Genomic DNA, 23941 nt, shown 5'->3' on the forward strand with positions numbered 1-23941 from the left:
TCAGGAACATAGCTAAGCTAAAGTAAAACATCATTTTAAAATCATTCTGCTCTTTCCTGTTTTTATATACACAATTCTGCCAAAAGGCATTCAAATTTCATAACATCTCAACATGGGCCAAAGTCCCATCAAACACCAAACTTTTGTATATGAATATTAGCACATTAGTTGAAAACAGTTTTACAGGAAGTAATACTACTTTATAATAAATAGATCAATTCCAATCTTGTCAGGACAACATTTTTAATATCAGTTTAAATGGTCACTAACAGTTATGATCACTTTGGAGATTAGCACAGTGGATGCTCAAAGCAGTAGGTTTCCTGGTAGTTTTAAGCAGCTCAAATGGGATTGCTATACTTGCAGACATAGTGCATCTCACATGCTCTGCATGACAGTACTAGCATGGGACAGATGGGTGGTCTGAAATCCCTCTTTGTATGAATGTCATGCAAAAGAAGAGAAGAAAGTAGTGTTGCCTGAGACATGACCACACCCTTAAACCAGCATTACCTTACAAATGAACTCCTGAGATGACACTATTTTCTCCACCTTCAAACCACTCTGAGCTTTCCCTTCTCTTGAATTGTTGAGGGATAAGGTAAGGGTCTTCTGGCTCTCAGTCACAAGATGATTTTCAATCTCTGCTATTTAGATTGACTGCTTCTTTCCCAGTGATCTAATTTCTAGCAAGATGTAATAAGCACTCACAGAGTCTAATAGAGAAACAATGGATTTCTTCATAAAGCTATCCAAAACCAAAACTGAAGTTGCCCTTGGCAAACTACAAGTTAACCAACACTTCAGCATCTAACAACAGTTTATCCTAGCTGAAAGTCTTATGCAACACTGTTGGACTGAATAAAAGTTGCAGCCTTTTGTCACCTATTTGTCTACTGGCAAAAAGTTCAAGTTTCTTCACAGCTTTAAAACTTCTTAACCCCAGTTCCCAAAAAATCTTCAACATAGCTTTCTGCAGCAATTCTCCAAGCAGCTCTTTTGCTTTTTACTCCTTCATACTGTCCAGCAAGGGGACCTACTGACCTTTTCTGAAACCCTCTTTCCTTTGTTCTGGAGATTTTGAGATATTTTGTAGAGTTATTACTGAACAGGATGGAAACAGTGGCAAATCTATGAATATTTCCATCGTGTTTATTAAAGGCTTTTATGCAGAATATATTCTGATCATTTCAACAGTACGATGCTCTTCAACACTATTTTAAGGATTTACATAATTAAAACCCCTTATGCTAGTCTTCTGCATGTGGTGAAATCTATCCCCCACTATATCTTTCAATTATTTCCTTTCAAAGAGACGGAATTCTAAATATGGTGAGATATATATCACCAGTTTTTACATCTGTATATTTCAGTATAATTTTAACAGATTTCAGATTCCTTCTTTTCAACGGTTTCCCAGTAATGTTTGGCATTTATTACTGAAATGCTCTATCAGGCATGAAACAGAGAAGACGTGTCACTAGGACAAGTTATATTGAGATAAAGCCCTATGCAAGAGAAATAGCTTCCATGTAAAAGAAGTAACCCATGTAAGGGCTTCCATGTCCGTCTGTCTATGGTTCAGAGCATGTCTATAGTCATATTGGATCAATCTAGGCTATTTTCCTCTCACCAAGACCTGCAGTAGGTTAGAGGATGTGTATAAATAAAAACATGTCAATCCCAATGGCAACTATAGGGCATGCACATACTGCAAACAACAGGCCCAAAAGAAGAGGCTGGCAAACTACATCTCAAGTCAAATGCAACTCCTGTATTAGGATTTCATCATGTGACTGACAGTAAGACAGTAATGATAATGAGCACAAGGTTCTCTCTGCTGTCTTGATGGGTTATAAAATTTTTCCCACAAAAAATGTCTAAGCACTTTTTGAGACCAATCTACTTTTACCTTCCAAAATATCAGTAAGTTCTATAGATGTAAACTTTAAAAAAGCTTGTCCTTTGTTCTTAAGAAGTAGTAAGTGATTACTTCCTACATACCTCACCTATACCAATTACCAACTCCTGCAGTGATCTCTTTTGCAAGTGTTGGCTCGAACCAAAACTAACGTAACTCCATTCAGATGTACATACCTCTGCATTATAGCAATTTAAAATGTCAACAACAAAAAATTCTATTAATAAAACTGCTTTGTACTTAGTGGACTTTGTTTTTCTTCAGGGAAAATAAATTCTTTACGCCACTGACATTAAGAATAAGTTTACATCTTTTTCAGCAATTTTCTACTCACAAGTTTCTTAACTGACAGTGATTTAAAAATTTTGCCCATCTTTGCTCATACATGCAACAGCAATTCTGAGCTGGATTATGGGATTCAAGGTCTTCAGTGCAGAGATGCGCTATATGGATTACAAGCTGATAATTTACAATGTATTTTTTTTTAAAAAATCACAAATGTCATGTAAGCTTTTCTTGACAGGTGCTGAAAAAGAGTTAAAATGTCATACTGACATACAGTTAAAAATATTTAAGTAACTTCAAGAAAAAAAGAGGAAATGGTTAGGATTCAACTCAGTCCACGTGGAAGAGCACAGAAGAGAGACTTGCACTAAACTTATCAGATAATAAAACTGGAGAACAAATGGGAACATTTCACATATTGTCTGACATTCAGAACATATTGCCATGGAAAGCAAAACCCAGCAAAGATTCAGACTCAACCAGCTTCGTATCAGAGTTAAGTTAAAAAAGACATTGATATCCTGTCATTCTGTCAAACCTACCATTTCTGAATGTCTAGAGAAATTGAGCCTTCTCCTACTGATTTCAAATGAAAGAAAGATTTACTTACGAAGTAACAAAAGTGTACTTACACAAATTACACAAAATGTAATTTTGCTTGCTTCCTTCACAGATTTATGTCTAATAAGCAGGCTGAATCCCTGTCCTCAACACTGCTAGTCTGCAAAATCAGCCTATGACTGATAAAACAGAATATTCAACATAGTACCAATGCAAGCCCATCTAAAATTTGCTATTTGCTATTTTCTGAAAGTTATTTAGACTCTTCATCTTAAACTAAGGAAGAAATTCTTCACTGTGAGGGTGGTGAGGCACTGGAACAGGTTGCCCAGAGAAGTTGTGGCTGCCCCCTCCCTGGCAGTGTTCAAGGCCAGGTTGGATGGGGCTTTAAGCAACCTGGTCTAGTGGAAGTTATCCCTGCCCATGGCAGGGGGGTTGGAACTAGGTGATATTTAAGGTTCCTTCCAACCCAAACCATTCTATGATTTATGATCCACAAACCACTGGAGGAAGACAAGGCACCTGACAGTAAGTATGTCATCATGAGAGGTCTCTATTTGATTGAAAGGGGTGCAAATAAGTAAACAGGTTATTTTATCCATAGATAGTAGATAAAGCCACATTTTTTTTACATTTGCAAGTTGATGTCTGCATATTTCTTTCCTTTCACAATATAAACAACACTTTGGGAACAACATGCTAGTCAATAGATGACTTATAAATGTTCACTTACAGTTTTCAGTCAAAGCATCTGGTTATCAAAGTCACAACATATAATTTCTAAATATTGACTGAAAAATAGACTAACAACTAAATGAAACTGATTTATTTATGCATAGCAATCTTTTTGTTAGATATTATATAGAACAGTCATTCCCCCAAAACTGAAGTCACGTGAATCTTCATTAATACCAGTTTTCAAATAGCAAGGACTGAACTATGTTATTCAGAATAAGGACCTATGGTCACAAATGCTTTTTGCAATAATTAAGCCATAGTATTTATTTATTTTTTCAATCAAAAGGTATATTTCTCATTAAAAATGGTGGTAAATTTGCCTATAAGTAATATTAGAATTTCACAATTTTTCCTAAAATTCTTTGTCTGGCTCATTCCTAGAACAAGCCTCAGCTATTCCCTAGACAATCCTGGGATGCATAGCAGTAAATTATAACCTGGTGAAGTGGGGTTCTCTGGCTATCATGGTCATTATTTTTGAAAAAGTACTGAAATCCAAAAGAAATATTCTGAGCAATTAATTCCTTATTACTCATATGTTTTTCCAGAACTTCTCTATTCATAACCTAAATAGAAAATGTCTTTTTTTCCCTGCAGTTTCACAGTAAAGTATCAGCCTGAACTCTTGTATATAATATTCCAGCTCTCGAGTTATTCCTGTATTCCAGACACCTTCTTCACTGAAATTCAGCCTATCATAATTTTTATGCAGAAGTTTGACACATTTTTTAGACCAAGGTACTTGGCAGGATTGAAATGACAGTGTTATCTTACTGGTACATTGTGGTAGTCAAATAACTGACACACAGAACTGACTTTTGGCTTTTGTAAGATGGGGCACTAGAAATTCTTCTAGGCATTACACATTCATTTGGAACTGGAGGATGTATGACTCATATCATGAGCCTGAATGCAAACTCAGGCTGCCCTGTGGTGAGTGTCTACATAACCATTACTTATGAATCAATGGAGCACAAGTCGACTCTTGAATATAGTCATGGTAGGCATGAGGGAAGCTTCCTGATGTTTGGGAAAAGTCACTTATGATTTTTCTGTATGTATTTTTTAAGATACTGGGTACATGGCATTGGAAGGACTATTGTGTGTCCTTATGGTAATTCCTTCTGATCATTAAACCTTTTAGCTGTGACACAAGTCCTTAATTCTGTGAAAAACATATCCACCTACCCATGCATGTGACACTTCTGACATGTACAGTCTTGTTGATTTAAAGAGATTTACTCCTGTGAGAAAATGCATTTAACTGATTGCATAATGATGTTTAAAGAAACAAACTAAACTGAGGCTGAAATTTTAAATTGTATGACTTCGTATAATTCATATGATTGACATTCATATGATTTCTTCTTAGAGAATGTGGAAAGCTCTTTCTCTGCATCTGCTCGTGATCATTTAACAACAACATAGATGACTTCCTGCTATTAAGACTTGAGTATTTAAATTTAAACTACGTAGGAGGACACTGGTCCTGAGAGCAACACAATAAAATTCCTCCAGTCACAGATTTCAGTTTTCATTTCTCAAACATAGTTATGGCAGTACTAATAAATGCCATGTTGATGTGCAAGAGCATAACAGATTTGATTCCAAGTGTCAGTAAGTCTAACCTGCAGTGAAGAAATACTAATGCAAAGCATGGGTTGTCCCTCCTTTCTAAGGGGTTTGGGAATCGTCTTGCCCAGGCCCAAATGCAAACAGGATGTCAGAGAGCCTGGACTGCAGTTTTTAGTTTCCCTACCACAGTAACATTCACATAAGTGACCAGAAACAATAATTCCATCACCTTTTTTTGCTCATGCAGAAAAGATGCAAGATGTCTTCACAGGTCTGAGCTGATCTTGAAGAATTTTGACCACAGCTTGTTAGATTAATATAATATTAATATAATATATTTAATAGACATAACCACAACACATTAGACTGTAACACATTTAAGCATGATACCTTTAAATATAAATACAACATTTCTCACACTTTTCTACTGAACTGCTTGAATATTGGCAAATTCAGGTATGATTATTACCTTATTGTGAATTTTTCTTACAGAGAAATAGTTTCCTATTCTCAAACACAAGAGGCTTGAATAAAATGAGAAAATGAAAACCACTCTGGATTTTGCAAATCAAAGACTATCTTCCAGGGAGGCTGTGCAACATTCAGTATTTTTTCCTCCCAGTTGGGTCCACTTGAAGCAATAAACATGCCAAGAGGAACCATAGCACTCCAGTATAACAGACTTAATGCTCTTGAAGCCACATGTCTCCTATGGTGGTACACATGCTGTTGTGATGTTATGTTGTGTCAGTAATTATGTAGCTGGCTGAAAAGGGGATATGATTTTTATGAATACCAGCACTTAATGCACAAATAAATTATTGCATGTGTGAATACAAAATGAGGAATTCCTAATGTGAAACTTAAAGTTCAAGGGATTAATCTAAAAATCTTCCAAACATCTTAAATCCATTAAAAGCTGAATTTTTTTGTCCGTTATTGTAAAATGAATTCTTTTTAGGGCTAAGTTCAAATTTTTAAACATTTCTAAAAGTATCCCCATCCACTATAATAACTTCCATTAAAGCTTCATTCCCACAGAAAAACATCAACCTTTAGTCTACCATATCTTATAAATATTTAGAATACATCTGTACAAGATTTTTCCTTTTGTTGTTGTTGTTGTGGTTTTTTTTTTTTTTTTTTTTTTTTTTTAAAGATGAAAAGTCTCTATGTTCAATTATGAAATGTTCTAATTGGCACGACTTCCTGATGTGGTTTAAAAGCCACAAGCCTGACCAGTGCTCTTCATTTACAAGAGCAAGGCAGCAGATGGCAGCATACAGTGAAAAAATGTACTTAACATTAGAACTAGTACAATTAGCAATGTTACTGCTGAAGAAGTCATAAACTTTTACTTCTGTTTATAAAAAATGGTTATTGTACATAACCAGACTGATACAGTATTGAAGACAGTGTCAGCAACTCTACAGAAAGGAGGAAAACGTGAGAAAAAAACCTGCATATAATCATAGCTGCTATAATCAAGTTGCAAGAAGAGACAGAAATGTGAACGTACAAATTGATGTCTTCGAAAGACTCAGAAGTCTTCATGCTTAGCACTTAGCAAGCTGGATATTTATTTAGATTCCAAATATTGTGTTGGAATCGAGCTTGGAAACAAAAGTGGACAGCTTAATACTTGTATTTCCTGGGTCATACTGCAGCTATATAAAATGGCAAATCTTTTATTGCACTGCGAATTTCCATACACTGTGGTCTCTCAGGAATCACTGCTGAGAGATATGAAAAGAGAGAGACTGTCCTTGACCACAGCAGCACTGTCAAAGATGTCATAACTGGATTCAGTGGTTTTGGTTCAAATTCTAGGAGTAGTTTACTCTCATTGCAAAAAAAGTGCTCAGCTTTAAGATTTAAGATTTATGCTGATTAAAAGACTTCTTAGAACTAAAAGCACCTCTGCCATTTGCAGTTTGCTGCTTCTTTCATTTGAGAAAAAATAAAATACACTTGGGGTTAACATAGGAAGTTCTACTTAAAACCAAACACAGATTTCTTTGGGGAACAAACTAGAGTCAAATAAAAATTCTGAGAGGTTCATGTAAGAAACACAGCATAATCCTACTGCATGATTGTCAGATGTAGCTTCACGGCAATTTACGTGTTGAAAAAACTTTTTGTAGGATCAAATAACTACTGCTAGAATTCAAATGAAAATGTGATTGTGTTAAAATTTACTTTCACAATTAATTGTCTTACCCTGCCTTCTAAAACACTTTTTTTAAACATAGATATGAAAGGCAATACTAACTTAACCTACATGGTCAGATCTTGGAAAGTCTTTTCTTATCTTCTAGTCATAAAAATTTTCAATTTTGAAAGAAACAATATTTTAAATAATGCTGCATACTTAGAGTCTTTTTCCCTAATGCTTACCAGAATAACTTCCACTTTTGCCTAAATGAGTAAAATAAGAATACAAGGAACACCATAATATCAGCAAAATTTAGAAGAGTGATATGAGGACTTTAATAAATAAGTAAATACAAAATAAAGGTATGATTCAGTGACCAAAATCTATCACCTTTCAAATGGCATGACCCACTATGAAAAATCTGTCTGCACAAATTCATTGACAAATTCTGTGTATGTTTCCACACCTCTTAGTTAATTGAATTTACTATAAAACATAATGCAGTGGGAAATGTAAACATTTCAAGCGATTGCTGCCCTGATAATTCTTTGTTATGAATATTTAATTCTGAAATTTTAGTTTCTTTCATAAGTTAAAAACCAGTGTAGTAAAGTAGCAAGAAACTTGATTTGTTAACCTACAAATCTATAATCTATTCTTCACACAGTGAATTGACTTTCTCTAAATAGCTGAAACTTCAAAATATAATATGAATCAAAAGCATATGTGAAAGGCTAAATGATTTTAGTACACACAAACAAACAGTTTGCAAAACTGTCATCTAAATAAGAAAACCTTTTGTCTCAATCCAGTAAAAGGATTTGTGAAAGTGGACTCCTGAGCTCATCCAGGGCTTCACTGAAATAAGTAGCTGCACCTGAATCCCATTCTAGTGTGCAGCCAGACCAGGTCATTTTGTACTTGCAGGCATAACTGGTGCCTAAAATCACTTTGAGAAATGAATGCATTTTAAATGAGTCATTACAGCTAATCTGAAAAACAATCTTCTCCCAGATACCAGCTATTCTGGTGATAATAGATTTCTGATTACCTTTGCACAGTGTGATTAAGGCTAAATTGGACACTGTTGAAGCAAGAGGGATAGGACTGCCAAGAAAAGCAGTAGAAAATAATCACAGCTGTTTTTTTTTTTTCACCTGAACAGAAAATAGATAGGCTTTGCAGAGCAGATGTTCAAGGACAAAAATTTGGCCACAACTTTTAGGCCTTAGTTCATATTGTCTTTTAGCCATTTTTTTGCATTTAGGGGGAAAAAAAAAAGACAATGATAATTGATTCAAGCTTTCCTTAACTAGTTAGTTTTTAACTGGGCTCTGGAGAAGGCTATTGCAACTGATCTTTTGTTATTAAAATACATTTTAAATTCTGTAGCTGCATATTGTTTTTATAATAATCAAGCCAAATTTAAAAACAAATCGTTTCTGGTCTTTACGGTTGAACAATGTTATAAGTGTCCAGATGTGTGGCATTAGTTTGTAGAAGGTAACAACATGTAGGATATTTACATTCCTTGTTCTCCAAATCCAGACCAGACACTCCCATTTTCCAGTGTTTCTCATGACCATTGGAGCAAAAGCCTGTTGATTTCATAGTTTTTTAAGCTGATTTCAAACCTCATGTGATTGATGCTTGCCAAGTGTATATCCTTGAGTGTTAATATTAAAAAATCATTGTCTATTTTGGAGACTGGTGAATAAAACCCCAGAACATAGAGATACGCTAACTATAGAAGCATAAACATTCTTTACTCTGTAAACATTAAGTAATATAAAGATGCCCAAAACATTTCTTACTCTCCAATTCTAAATTAGATGGGAAATGTACCTGTCAATCATGTGAATCCTTATGTCACAAGGATTGTCCATTTTTGCACCTTGCCAAACATGTACAGGGACCAAACACTCTGTTAATCACATTATGCTATTTTACCCTGACCATGAAATATAATGGTGGCATCCTAAATTTAGGATGAACATTATTCAACTGTATACTTCTTATAAGCCCAAAATACTGTGAACATCTGCATATCAAAGGCTTTCATGCTGCACCCTGAAGAATCACAGAAAAACCTTTCTATAGAAATGCTTTCTACAATGCTCTGAGGAGAATCCTGTTCTTCCTTGTCATGCCTGTATTCAGTAAGGAGTACTAGTACTCTATCTGTGTGTGCATTCATTTGTATGCTTATATATATATGTGTACTGTACACAGGGATTCACACTGACAAGAATGGATTTGACTATCCATAAGTGAATTTTAATGAAAAGTTAAATAACTTATGCATGTGAATACACCCCCCCATTTTATTATAAAAGAATAACTACTATTAATTTGCAAAGAAAATTATAATTGATAGAGAATTTTAAATGCAATTCCGAATATCTCTCCTACTGGAAATCTTGTTATCTCTCCTACTGCAAATCTTGTTTAACATTTCATAAAATCTGCCCATGAAAATTTAAAGTGTCTTGCTTTTCCATAGACCAATGAGTGAACAATTTCCACTAGGATTATCAGACCAAATTCTGCTTATGGGTATCTCAGCACATTGTGACAGTGTTAGTAGTTTTTGGTTTTAAATCCATATAAAGCCGAATTAATATGAATGAACATAGTTTGTCTATACATGAATTTCGTATCTGTAAGATAATATCTTGTGTGGGTGCTATCTTTTACAAGTTCTTTACTAGTGACTAGATTTCAACCCATATCTCCCTGCCTTAGTATTCCCACTCCTGCAGTCTGCACATGATGCATTTTAATTGTACAGTCTGATTTTGATGCAGTCAACAGTTTGTTTAAAAATACCACATATTATTCCATAATGTAACTAATTGCAGTTGTACTTCTGTTTACATATTATTAATAAACACAACAAAATAAGTTGTCCTTGGAGACTAAGCATCTGGAATCCTTGAAGATGTGCAGTTGCAAACACCAAAAAGGAAGTAAAATCCTTGAAACAGTCCATTACCATTAAAAAGTAGTTTGCTGAGTTTCCAGTGCAGAAAAAACTTATTCCTACACCAGCCATTCTGACTAAAAACAAAGAAACTATGAGAACAGTCTCCCTTACAGACAGAACACCACATTTTGAGGATTTTTCACAAGAGATCTCTACATGGAAATCACCTGTACAGAGACATCCCTGATGTCTGTTCTGGGCAGTGTTTCAAGGACATGCCATTCAATATACCATTTTAAAAAATTCATCCTGAGTAGAGTCCAATGCTAAACATGGCAAAAAGGATATGGGAACTTCTTTTCTACTAGTATGGGTTCTCAGTCAAACACCTAGCAGTAGACTAGCCATGCAGATCAGATGAACAACAAAGGGTAGAGATAGACAAGCGTAAGAATGAAGAGTTTTCTCTTAGTGTCTTCCAAGAAAACTTACGCTTTCAAATAAAGTTTGACTGTAGGTAGGTAGGCAGCTGAAGTTTTGAACAGTTGAAGCCACAGCACACGTTAACACTCAGTATGTGGATCAGAAGAGTGCAGAGTCAAAACTATCTGAAAGCCCAAACCCAAAAGGAATAAAAAAATATCTGAGAAGATCTTGTTTTTCCCAGTTTACAGGAGGTCTACAGTCAAGCAAAAACTAAAAAACAAGTCCCACTATAGAGTGTGGTCAGTTACAGTCTGCAAAACTTAAGGAAAGAGAGTTGAGTTTGGAGAAAATTAGGCTTCACTTATAAAAAAAATTTTTAAAAAAGGGGACTCTGTGTTGTACCCCTACAACCCATGCATTAGCAGAGATTTTTTTAATACTCACAGTTACCCTTCAAAGTAAAAAAAGATCTCTCCAAAATCATATACATGAAAAATTATATAATGAAGCAATATTCACAGATTATCTTCAGCATGATATATCCATCACAGCAAAAGTCACAAAAATACTTATTAAAGGTGAATTAACACATAATATCTAACTCCAAAGGAAGTGACCCACACTTCTGAAAAGTCAGGTGTTAAGAGTTCCCCAAATATTGGTAGAGAAACCTAAATTTAAAAGCGATATTTAATACCTTAGAGAGTGTCTGTGCTCTTCTCAGGATCTGGCAAAATGGGATAACATCTTCTAGCATAACATATGTACTTATTTGAGAATTTGTGACCCATTGTATGCAATGACAGAGTGCAGAGCTCTCTATTTGCTATAGTTATGCACTGATGATAAATTACAAGTGAATTTATTTTTGTACAAGTGAACAATCCTAAATGTAAATGTTTATTAGAACTTTTGTTACAGCCTCAAAGGCATTTGTTAACTAGCTATTATTGCAGTGCAGTAAATGACAGTTGGCCTCTATTTTACTTTTTATAAACTTGTTATAAACATATATATTTATGCTAACCACACTTTATATTTTAATATTTTATCCCAGATTTTCTGCTGGTTTGGTTACCAGCAGCCATTAAATTTGTGAACAGATGGAGCAGAAGTTATGCTAACTTTTCAGTCTAGGCAAAGTTTAGAAGAGTCTAGATTTCTGTGCTTCTTGAGGGAGTGGAAACAGCGAATGCAAGAGGGAACAGAAAGTATTCTAGGACATCCAGGATTTTCTGCACACACTGACGGCTGGAACATTACAAAGAAGATTCTTCAGTAGGTGGACACTGGCAAAAGAAAGGACCATGCTCCTGACAGCTAAATATATCTATGAACGGATACAGAAGGAGGCTCCTTGCCATATCTGAGCTCTCAGACCTGCCCCTCCTCTCTACCAGTGTGCACTGGCACCTGCAAGAAAGGGTCTGCCTGCTCAGAGGCTTCCCTCCAAGCCTCAGTGTGTGAAACCGCTTGCCAAATTTGGTTTTAGTAGGGCAATACTTCTGCTTGCACTACACAACAATTTAGCTTCTCAAGAGGACCAGGGTGACTGGGTTTGGGCATCATAAATCAGGCTACATGATTCAACCATCTTTTGCTCTGGCTGTATCCTCTATGAGATTTAGGAAATATTCCAAGTGATACCACTTCAGGAAACCTTATCTTCCTAAGTAAATTGGAATAGCTCCTTTATTTTCTCACATAAAAACTCAGCTTATTATAATCATCAGCTGATATTAGTGTGTTTCTAAATGTGAAACTTCTAGAATTGTTTGCCACTCAAATGGTACCTTGAGACAATCTGCATTATTAGTTCTCTTTTTCAGTGTCATACATATACTGTTGTACAATCCATGTAATGAATAGTTTATTTCACTTCCAACCTGATATAATGAGTGAAGTTAAGAAAATATAATCTTTGTACTCACCCCAGCCTTTGGTTTAGCTCCAGAGCTGGCTACCAAACAGGGAGATGCTAAGTCAGGACAATGGATATTAGAAGACAAGTTTGTTTGTGAGTGACTTACTGAAGCAACGTCCACTCCACTTTCAGAACCGGATTCAACATCCTGTAAAAAAAAGTTGCAAGTCTCTTTAAAAAATATGAATATGAAATAAAAATCTTCTAAATAATGGAAGTATTTAGACAGGCTCACTCAAATATATATGCTTAATTCTCTGTGTAAGAGTAATTCCCCTTATTGTGTTCCATTACATACACATTCATTTGCTGTCCTTTTCATTGTGGTGGTTTGCATTAGCCGCTGTTCTGAAATTATAAATCACCACTAACATCAAAGCTATAATTTTCCTAAATGTTAGAATGCAAGGTAAGAAAAATCAGTTTGGGGCTGCAGAAGTCTGACATTTTTCTCTGATGTTCAGTATTTCCTGTGTGCTCCCACCTTCTGTCTCCAGCAGCATTGTGAGCTCAGTGAACATCTGTAAACCATTACACGCTGAAATGACATCACCATCCAGCAGTTTATACAATTCAGAGGTACAGCTCCCTAGCTTTTTGGAATCAGCAGACACTTATCAGCCAAATGCTATTTCTGGTTAAAATGCCCTTACTTTTAATGACACTGATTACATTCCTTTTCTGAGAATAAAAAGAAGAAGAAATATAGTATGTTTTATTGTTGAGGAAGTAAAAGCATAGTGCATGCTTGATTTACTGTGTAGAGTGAGGGCAGGGGATTATACTGCTTGCAGATAAATTCTGACACATGTCTGGCAAAGAGCTGGCTATGTGTAGAACCAGTCATATACTGTCAGGATTATTAGCCGAGGTGCAGCCTGTACGAATACAGCTACACAGTACACAGAAGAAAGTCTGACTATTAACCCCAGCCAACACTGTGCAAAGCCTTAGTTTCCTAATACCAAGTTCCTAGAATAGGTGAAATATGGGGGTTCTGCTCCTGAACTGGAAAGAAATGGCAACCATTTGATTCATTATTTCCAGTTAAGTCTCTGGTCTGCCAAACTGAAGCTGCCAATTAGACAGATGCCTCTACACCAAGTATGCAAGTCAGGTATTTCCTGCCAGCAAGTCCTCTGCAATGTGAAGCACTGGGAAATGCAGCAGAGCCATGGAAATGCCTCTGTAGAAGTCAGCTTGGCTAAAGCTGCTCTCAGAAGCTTCCACTTAGCAGAGCCATGCTGCCACAGTGCAGAACCATGGTCCCTGCCCCGTCACCCATGTTTTTGCATCACATTCAAATGCTTCGTTACTACAAAATCAATATGAGAGTGAGCACAATGCATAAATGTCCTGAAAACCAAATCTTTTGATCCTGTGATTCATAATAATCAAAGGCTCAAAAATGCCTAGAAGATCAGTGTATATAAAGAGCATATATACTATGTTTGATGCAAGCTGTCTTTCTGGAGGGCATGGAAACAGGTACCACCTCTCATTATCATGCAGGTTTACTTATACAGAATGCCTCAACTCCCTCTATTGCTGTAAGAAATTAGCTAAAATGCTAGCAAGGATTGCTAAAATACAGAGAACAGATGTTAACATTGTATTTCAGCTTTTCTGTGCCATCAGTGCACAAGGAGATACTGTGAGAACATTGATATTTTGGGGGATACTGAAAGTGCAATTATTTTATGTCCTTTTAAAATGATATATAATGTAATCTTCAGCTGACCAAACCCTCTGAAGCTTAAATACAGCTTTTCTGACCTACAGACCACTCACCTCACTATATAGCAATAATGAAGTCTGGCTTTAATAGGAAAAAACCCTTATTATTTAAAAGAAATACCACTGACAAAAACAAGTGACCTGAATGTTAGCCTACAGATCTTGGGGCAGTATTTCTCAGGTTTCTTAAATTGAAAAACAGCTGCAGCACATGTGGGTGAAATTAAGAGGAAGCCTGCACAAGAACACCTTGGGTCTGCCATTTCATGTTCTTCATAGTTACACGTGTAAACATTTTTCAGAAAAAAAGAATGCATCAATCATGTTTGTGAGCTGTGTAGTCTCCCTTCAGACTGCTCTCAGCAAGGAACTGTCACATTTATATAAATAAAATAATTAAAGAAATTTAAATAATTAAAGTGTACAGTTATGCCCAGAATCCTATTTTGAATGACGGAGGATTTAATAAGTGTGTTTCTGCCAAAGATTTAATGTACCCTCCCACTAGCAAAAAACAAGACCTGTAGCTCAGACTTACTTTCAATTCTAATTATTTAATGTCAAAAGACACACACACATATGTTCTGAGACTGGTGTGATCCTGACTCTGTGCTGACTCTGCATTTACAGTAAGTGATAATTAGAGAGCCAGACATTTTCTGAATCTTGTTGATCTCCCCTTCTTTCATCTGGGAGCTCTGAAGCTCTCATTTATGAAATGATGCCAAAAGGAAATAATGGATGCAAATATTTCAAAACATATATATATGGAAACAAAAATACAAGACAAATTCTTTACAAAAAGAGGTTTAGTTCTGAAACCAAGGAGCTGATAAATGTGAGGGCTGAAATTAAAAAAAAAAAAAAAAAAAAAAGGAAGGTGAAGTAAAACCAGATTCTACTAAGAATAAGAAAGATGAAGCAAACTGTCTTACAGGTATATGCCTTCGTTTGTATGTTGGGGTACTGGATGGGGAAGAGCCTGCACTGAGAGCATTCTCAATATCCTGGTCAAGCTGGTCCAGTTTCATAATTAACAGCACCATTGAATCCAGTCGTGATCGATCGCGATCTTCTGTTATTTCCTAAGGAACAGAACATGCAGTTGCTAAATCTGAAATGGCATTACTTGGTAAGAATAAGCTTAAATTAAAAAAGTCCTGTTTCTTAATTTGTCATGAAAGTACATTGAATAATAAGCAGAAAAATCTCTTTGAGAAAAATACTGTTTTGTGTAATCAGTTCGCTGAGCATTGACTTACTGCTGGGAAAACATTTTATATTAATATTTAATATACATCCATTATAGCAATTAAATTTTATAAAAAGCACAATTGTTTCGTGAAAATGCATCATTACCATTTCCTTGATACACATATTTTTTTTTAAAGATCTACTGATTCTAAACACTCCTCCAAATATTCACCCCAAGTTAATTAATTTGACTGAACAAATACAAATGCTGAAGGTTAGTGTATGGTCAAAATGGGAAAGAAGGGAGTTCAGAGAAGCCATTTTCAAGCTGAAAATAACCACAGCTACTTTTCCTTGCAGAACTCATCAGTGTAACTGTGTTTTGTCAATTCTTGGCAGAGATTTCTGTCTTGGTTGGAAATTTTTGATATACGTGAGATATGTTAACATTATAGTAAACACAACATTGTAGATCCTCTGACTGGAAAGAGGGAAGGATGCGGGTTATTCACATCACAGCCTTAAACACCTAGTTTATGCAGCTTATTACCCTATACTCCATTTGTAGCAAATGGAGACAGAGAAGATCCTCAAAAGAGCAACTCAAAGCAAAATCTTGTTAGATGGACTAAATGATGCTCTCAAGGAGTTCCTCCCTGTCTTTCCCCTTTATATAGAGAGTAGACACAAAAGTTAGCCAACTAGCCTGCCTCAAAATTCAGGAATATGAAAACCCCCACTGGTTCATGTATGGATTTTCATAATAGGAAGTTAGAAAATAGGAAGTTCTGTTAACTCACTTAAAATAATATTTTTATAAATCCTTCTCAAGAAATGGAAAAAAGTATCTTATAATTACTTCATTGTGTCCAAGAAGTAGGTAATATAAATGCCCAAATCAGTCTTTTTTGATAGTCATCAAACTGTTTTTCAGGCTACACAGGGACTTCTACAGTTTGTTAGGTATATATTAGCAGGTTTTTTCTTCAAAGACATTGCAAAACATGAATCAAATTATTCCTACTAGAACTAAAGAAACTGTATCAATAAAATAGTCATATAAAACATGGTCTACATGGTCTTTATGTGAAGACAGAGGTGATGAAGTTTAGTTAACTAAATCTTAGAAAAGCAGAAACACAAATCCATCAGTACATAACAGAGTTATGAACAACGTTCATAGCAAAGGCCAAATTCAGGAAAACTCTATTTCATTTTTTTATTAAAACATGATATTTTGGGTTGCCTTGCTGAAAAACCTGATAAATTTGCAGGACCTCCTGATGTACCTGAACTGAGTTTAGAATGACTCCTAGAGAATATTACCCTCAAAACATAGTGATCAGTGAAATGGGTTAAGTTTCACTTTCAAATTGAAAACACAATGTCCTAAATGTTTCATTGAAACTGTGCATCTTCATTTTAACTGATGTTAAATTGATGTCTGAAGTTAGCAAATGTCAGAACAGTTATTTCATCTAATTTGCATAGGTACAGAAGGCCCAGTGGAGCAAATAAGAGTCTGCCAACAAAAGAGACATGATCTCCTTTGTGGCATGGGGCTACTTTTGCCATGGTGGGTGATTGTAACCAGTTTACCCATTCAGAGAGTGCCAGTGCTGCTACCAAAACAAGCCTCCTACACAGTCCCCTAGCTGAGTAGTTACTTCTATTAGTTTTGGTTGGCAATACACCACTGGACAGGCTAATCAACCTAAAATTTACTCTTGACTTAAAACACAAAAGTTAATTGCCACACCACAACAAAATGAGTGGTGGTGACTGGGTGGGGTTTTTTGTTTGTTTGTTTTGCCTTTTTTTTTTTTTTTTCAGACTAGAGAGGTAACAGGCATTTTACGTGAAGACAAAAAAAAATCTGGAATTTTCCCCAAGCAAATTGTTTGACTTATCCTGTCAAAAAAGTATAAACTTGCATGTATAAACTCTGCATGTAGCAGATTGAGAATGCTGGAGAAAAATCTGCTGAAATGAAGAGGTGGCAAAATATTGCTCAAAGTGATATTCAGGCTTGACACAATGGGCTAGCTTTGCAGGCAACCACCACTTTCAGAAAACAATAATATTATCAGTATGGAATTTAGCTATTCTGTTCAGAAGTCCCAGAAATGGTTTACGGTTCTGACTGCTGTTGACATCAACCTTGTCATGAGAAGTTTTAACATTTTAAGTATAGTTTCTATTCTGGAAGTTACTGAATAAAATAATAATCACCTTCTGTTTGGTTGGGGCACTATTAAATTGTATACATGAAAGTCTAAGCATTATACCAAAAATTTTACACATACAAATAAAAAAGGCTAACCTTGAGTTGGAAATTCAATACAACACACTAAATAAATATTATTATAAGATCAATTTATGTTTAGACAATTTTACCCTTGATATTATCTAATAAATTTCCAAGAGCTTTATAGTCTCTTTGTCTTTTTTGTATCTCCCTTGTGAGTGTATTTTGAGTTTTTATTATTGTAGTGTGATATGATCTAAAGCCAGCAAGATATTAGCAATTAATTTGTTTTCTTTTGAAAACACAGTATTTCTTTGCATCCAGTCTTTCACATTTTCCCTTACCGATAGCTAGTTACCTTCCAAATTAGAATACAAAAATACAAATTACATTTATAAAAATATACAGAAAACCTACCTTTACCACTATGAAGTCAAAACTCAGTCAATAGAAGGTCCCCGGTCAAAAAGTGCCCTTACAACCTTGATTTCTGCCTTTAGGCATTTGCATTGGGCAATTCAGGAATGTATCACAAACATATACTCAAACTTGAGATGTTATTCGTCTGGAGATTTTATTTTTAACATGTCTCCACACAAAGAGGAAATACTTTAGGTCATGAACTGGGAAAAACAATATTTCTTTTAATTTGTATCCTCACTGGTGTGATAAAGGAGCTAGTTAAATTTGAATATATTCATATGTTTAGAACAGAAAGCATTGTGACTGTTCCCAGAATGAAGGATGCTTGAGTTACTCATAAATTAAGTATTAAAACCCCAAAGTTAAGGTCATATTAAAAGAAATCCAAACGTTTTTACAATGAAAACAGTTCACCAGTCCTGTTGCTATTGTCAGCAAACAATGTTAATAAAATTAAGACGTTTTTGAGAACATGGTTGCAAATGAGATTCAGTCACTTTTTTAGACACTTTTGTCATTTTGGAGCTTATATTGTTATTGAAAAGAATAACACTATTTTTTTTTTCCCCTATGTATTCCTATGTCTTCAAGTGCTTGTTCATCTTGTTACTACCAAGCTCCTTTGTGCTTGCATTTACAAACTGAGGTTGTTTATTAACATGATGTCTCTATAGCACTCTGCATGGAAAACACCTGGCAATTTATGGTTTTTGTGCATAATGTTATATTTTTTATTTTGAATGCTTCATGGATAAACAACAAACACTGTACAAAGACAGCATTAATCAGAATTTAAAAAAAGTACCTCCCCCTCCTTTTTTTTAAGTTTAGATTTAATACATCCATTTTTCCTTATCAGGGCATGGCAATACAATTGAAGCAGATACCCTTCACTTCCTTGCTCTCTTAAATCCTGTATTTCTCTGTTTTCCCCCTTCTCCTGCAGCCACTGTTTTATACCACATACACAAACTTTTCTTCCTACTGTAGCCCCTTTTCCCACATACTTATTCTAGCTGAGTAGAGCTGAAACAAAAGGTACCTTTTGAAAAGAAGTATGTTCTGTTAAGAATAAAACCTATTTTAATCTTCACAGCAAAAATTTTGCACAGAAGTAGTTAGTACACAAAACTAACTTTGTGCTCTCTCTTAATAGCAGGATTGAATCACTCCCACCTTCCCTGTAAGAGCTCCCTTTCAAAGCATCTGCTGGTTTCCAGAGCAGAGCTGACCCCCCATTAGTGCCAGTGGGGTCTCCTGTGGTGAAGGAAGGGAGAGGACATCCCACTCCAAGCAGCCCTCATTAGGGCCATCAGGGCACTACCAACCTTGCTCCTCCCTGACACTCTTGTGTCAAGATGCTCGTAATTTCTCTGAAAAGGAGACCTTGGTTTTTAGAGACAAGCCTATTGCACAACTGACAAGGCAAGCTTGATTACCCACAAAAGAAAGGCATCTTTTACGGAAAGAGTTGGCTGAATTTTATCTGGTATTCTTGATCTGCAGCTAGCTGGACTGACTTAAAATCTTGTATTGATGCTATGTATTTCAGATGGCATTAAATTACTCATTCTTGTCTTTCCTTGACAAAAAATACCCTTTCTGAAAAATAGAAAGTTATCAAAGCACTGATTTTATACTGTGAAGTTTTTAATCTGAACTGAAAACAAAGAAATAATATTGCAAAATATGCTATGTTGGAATTAATCTGTTGATTTTTACTAGCAGTTGTATAAATCAGATGTGTAATTTTCATCCTTCTACATTGCAGTGTACAGTTCATAAACTTTGAAAAACACCTAAGAATTTTATATTTCTCTAGATTTTACACTCTACAGTACCATGTTAAGAGTCCTACTCAATATGTTGGAGGGATTGCAGGTGGAGAACATTGAAACACAATGAAAAAGATAAAGCACTCTATTTCTTTTTGGCATAAAACACAAGGACCAGACACCAGCAAAAAATCACAGCAAGATTATTATTATAAATCATATTTTGAACTAATATTTAGAATATACTGAAAACAGAACAAATAACATAAGCATACACTGGTGTACACATGCACAGATGAGGACACATGCTCATGCATGCAGCTATCCCTACACATTCACAAAACTTTTTGGGAGAGTAGTTTTTCTTCTAATTCTTCTTTCAAGAACTTTAGATAGCTGACTCAGTTTTTCCAAATATAAAGTATTCAATGGCACTGGTTTATGTGCACTTTTTAATTTCTGTTAAACCCACGAATAAGTTATGTTTGCAAAAATGAAGTCTTCAGAGGCACTTGATTGCTATATAATGTAGTAATCGTGATTTTCACTGCTATTCTTAAAAGAAATGTAATAAATACAATTACACCAGGAAGTCAACCTCTGAATAACATATTCCCTTAACAAAACACATGATTTTTACACTTCCAGACAGAAAATATGGCTCCTTCTGTGGAGCACAGTGCTTGCAGGGATAGTGCTGCACTCTCTGGGGAAAAGAGGAAAATGTGTTGGGAAATGACAGAGGGAACAAAATCCAAATCTACCCAAGCTGGTAAATTCCAGGAACTGGAAGATTTCAGGAGTAGAAGTGAGGTGGTTTCTCCATTTCCCTAACTTTTTACAAGATCTTCTAAACTCATGTGCTATTCACAGATACAGTCTCCTGAATTTAACCTTATTTCCACTGCAGACACTTGCCATCTTTCACGTTCAAAGCTAATTTAATCTAAACAGAAACATTCCTCTTTAGTAACTTCCTTCCAAGACAAGCTGTTTTTGCCTAAACACGTACTCAACCTGTAGGCTGTACTCTATTTTAGTTCAGGCAGTTTTGATTGTAGTTTTCCATGTTTCATGTCAGCCAAGTAAACTATCTAACAGAGATGTTATTTTAATAATGAAATTTAGCATTTCACTATTGATGAAATGGAAAATCACTCAAAAACCTTGGAGGAAAACAATCTGAGGAATTATTATTACATGGCTGTGTTGACTCAGCAGAAACAGCAGAAAGAGCAGGCAGTAGCTACTCATGAAGTGGTTGCTCTTGAAACACAACAGCTCTGCAGTAAGAAACTAAGTCAATCATGGTCGCTTTCTAGCTAATGTCCTATTACCATGGGTAGATATTAATGGAAAACATAGATTTCTCAGACTGTCCTTACTGTGTTAACATTCTATCAATTCTCCTGCAATATTAATGCAAATAATATTGGTGGCATCAATTCAGGTAACCAACAGAAACAAAACCAAATGTAAAATGAACAACTCTAAATGGTATATCTTGTCCAATGTAGAAGATAATTATACTTACAATACAATTTCATAAACTACAGATGATGGGTGAAATCCAGCCCTCTGTCTTTGGAGTTACACTTGCTTACAGTAGCTGGTCTGATGACACCCAACTCCCAGTAATCATTCCTGACTTAGGATCATGTCATGTTTACGACTATGAAAATTTGCCAAAATAAATCCCATAGAGGCACAGAGCACAACATGAACATAATCTGTCTTCATTAGGTGGAAAAATTATAGCTAAACATAAAATCATTAATCATGTGTTTTCCAACATAAACAATATTCAATTACTATTCAATTACTTTCCAATTTCCCCCTTCTTCATATTTTGTAAATTAGCATTACACTTATTCTAAAAGTCAACTTTTATGACTATGCTTTTATGGCTCTTACTTACAAAGTAAGCAAAAAGCATGTTATTACCTTTACTGCACCCAATTTCTATTTGTTATGAGGAGAAAGACTGCTGCTTTGTGGAGAATATTATGACAGTAATTTGAGCACTAATTATCAGACTGGAAAAATACTGTGACTAAATAGAACTGTGATTAAGTAGAATATGAGTGATAGATGACTGATGCTGCATTTTTTTATATTATTGCAAACCTACCTTTTTATACTATTGTAAAATTATCTACAGTACTTTTGTGCAAAATCAACAAGAAAATACTTCAGTGAACTTCTTGTTGTTTTCCTATTATGCTATAAATTAAAGAGTCAAACAAGGCAAAATAGTGACTCTATTTTAATAATCAGAAATAAAATCAGCATCAGTGACATTATGAAATTTAGCCTGGATACACTTCTGTTGGCATGTGTTTTACAAATACACAAATAAGTAAATCTATTTGTGTACTTATATTTTATATGCCTACTTTATAGATTAGTGGAAAGGGAGCTGTTTTGGTTTTTTTTGTTTTAGCTTTGCAGTTAAATGAGAGGGAGGGTTTGTCCTTCAGGAGATCTGTTCTGGTCTTTGGGATTTTGTTTAAGGTTAATTTTCAGGCTATTTGATTTATCAAACTAAATATTCAAAGTAAATCAAGAGAGAATAATTGATGCCAATGATCACTCACAGGGGTCCTCATATCTACTGAAATTAAATGAATTAAGAATAATTTCTGTGAGACTGTAAAGTCCAAACTCCAAATTGTATCATCTGAAATGTACAGCATGTGAGAAAATGTAAGTAAATTGATAACAAATAATTGAGTCTCTTTGAATTTATCTATTATTAACCTCTGTATTTTATAATATTTTAAAATGTTATATCACAATTTTATTATCTGTATAACATAGTTAAAAATGCAAAGACTTTCCGAGGACTTCACTTTCCATAATATTAGAAATTAATTTCTCTGGGCAATAAAACTGATCATTTGGAAATCAATATTTGAACTGTGACAAGTTTTTTGGACTCTAACTGTTTACATTCATCCAATTTGGAAGTGCTTGAGAATGAGAGTTACAGGTGTCTGTGCCTGTGGATGCCTTGATGGGGCACAAACACTTAGGACACTTCATTCTTAAAAGAAAGTTTGGACTTAGGGAAATATAACTGAATATGAGACAGACACAAAAGATTTAATATATTTGGCCCATTAGTATACTTCATAAATTACTTGTGATTTGTTCCTCTTTAAGACATGAGCCACTCCTGGAAACACAAAGGTGAGGATAATTATGAGCCAGCAATGCAAATTCATGGCTAAAACAGACCGACATTATCTGGTCTGCACTAGGGAGAATGTTGCCAGCAAGACAAGGTGAGGATCCTTCCCCTCTTTTCAACCCTGATGAGACACATCTGTGTTCAGTGCTGGCTCCCCAGTACAATAGAGACATGGACATACTGGAGCAAGTCCAGTGAAGATGATTAAGCATTTGGAGCATCTTTCATATAAGGAGAGGCTGAGAAAGCTGGAACTGTTTAGCTTGGAGAAGAGAAGGCTCAGGAAGGATCTATCTGATGAGTCAGTAAGAAGATAGAGCCAGGCACTTCTTAGTGGTACCCAGAGACAGGACAAGAGGCAAAGGGAACAAACTAAGATACATGAAATTCCATTTAGACCTAAGCAAAAAAAACCTACTGTGAGGGTGACTGAGCAGTGGAATAGGTTGCCCAGAGAGGTTATGGAGTCTCCATCATGGACACATTAAAAATCTGACTGGATATGGTCCTAGACAACCTGTTCTGACTCTGCTTGGACTAGACAATCTCAAGAGGTGTCATCCAACCTCAACCATTCCGTGATTCTGTGATAGCTTTTAACACTTCTTGCAATATGTGTTTTAAAGAGGACACAAACGGTATTATAGCAAGAACCAGTGTGGCATTTAGCACACTTTGCTTAAACCATTCTCTCCACCTGTGATCCCCTCGCCTCAATTTCTTCACCCTGTGTCAGGTCTTAAGATTTGAAAGAGACACAGAACAGGTACACAGACAGAACAAAATAAGGCTTATCATAGGTTAATTAGTTGGACAGGACTTCGGAGGTCTCTAGAGCAATCTTCTGCTCAAGTAGGGCC

The 23941-nt window shown here is 35.4% G+C and overlaps 1 protein-coding gene across 4 annotated transcripts in view; it reads right to left on the reverse strand.

Moving 5' to 3' along the window:
* Positions 1-23941, reverse strand: part of DLC1 (DLC1 Rho GTPase activating protein) — a 254089-nt gene that overhangs the window by 161927 nt on the left and 68221 nt on the right. For 3 of the 4 annotated variants that reach the window (XM_074866282.1, XM_074866281.1, XM_074866284.1), the window contains 2 exons: positions 15184-15333; positions 12519-12659 (listed from right to left, as the gene is read on the reverse strand). In XM_074866282.1, the coding sequence (XP_074722383.1) occupies positions 12519-12659; positions 15184-15333 (291 nt within the window). The remainder of the gene's footprint in view (positions 1-12518; positions 12660-15183; positions 15334-23941) is intronic. The other variant, XM_074866283.1, reaches the window with a different exon arrangement.

Source organism: Strix uralensis, chromosome 4 (assembly GCF_047716275.1).
Source record: "Strix uralensis isolate ZFMK-TIS-50842 chromosome 4, bStrUra1, whole genome shotgun sequence".
NCBI classification, from domain to species: domain Eukaryota; kingdom Metazoa; phylum Chordata; class Aves; order Strigiformes; family Strigidae; genus Strix; species Strix uralensis.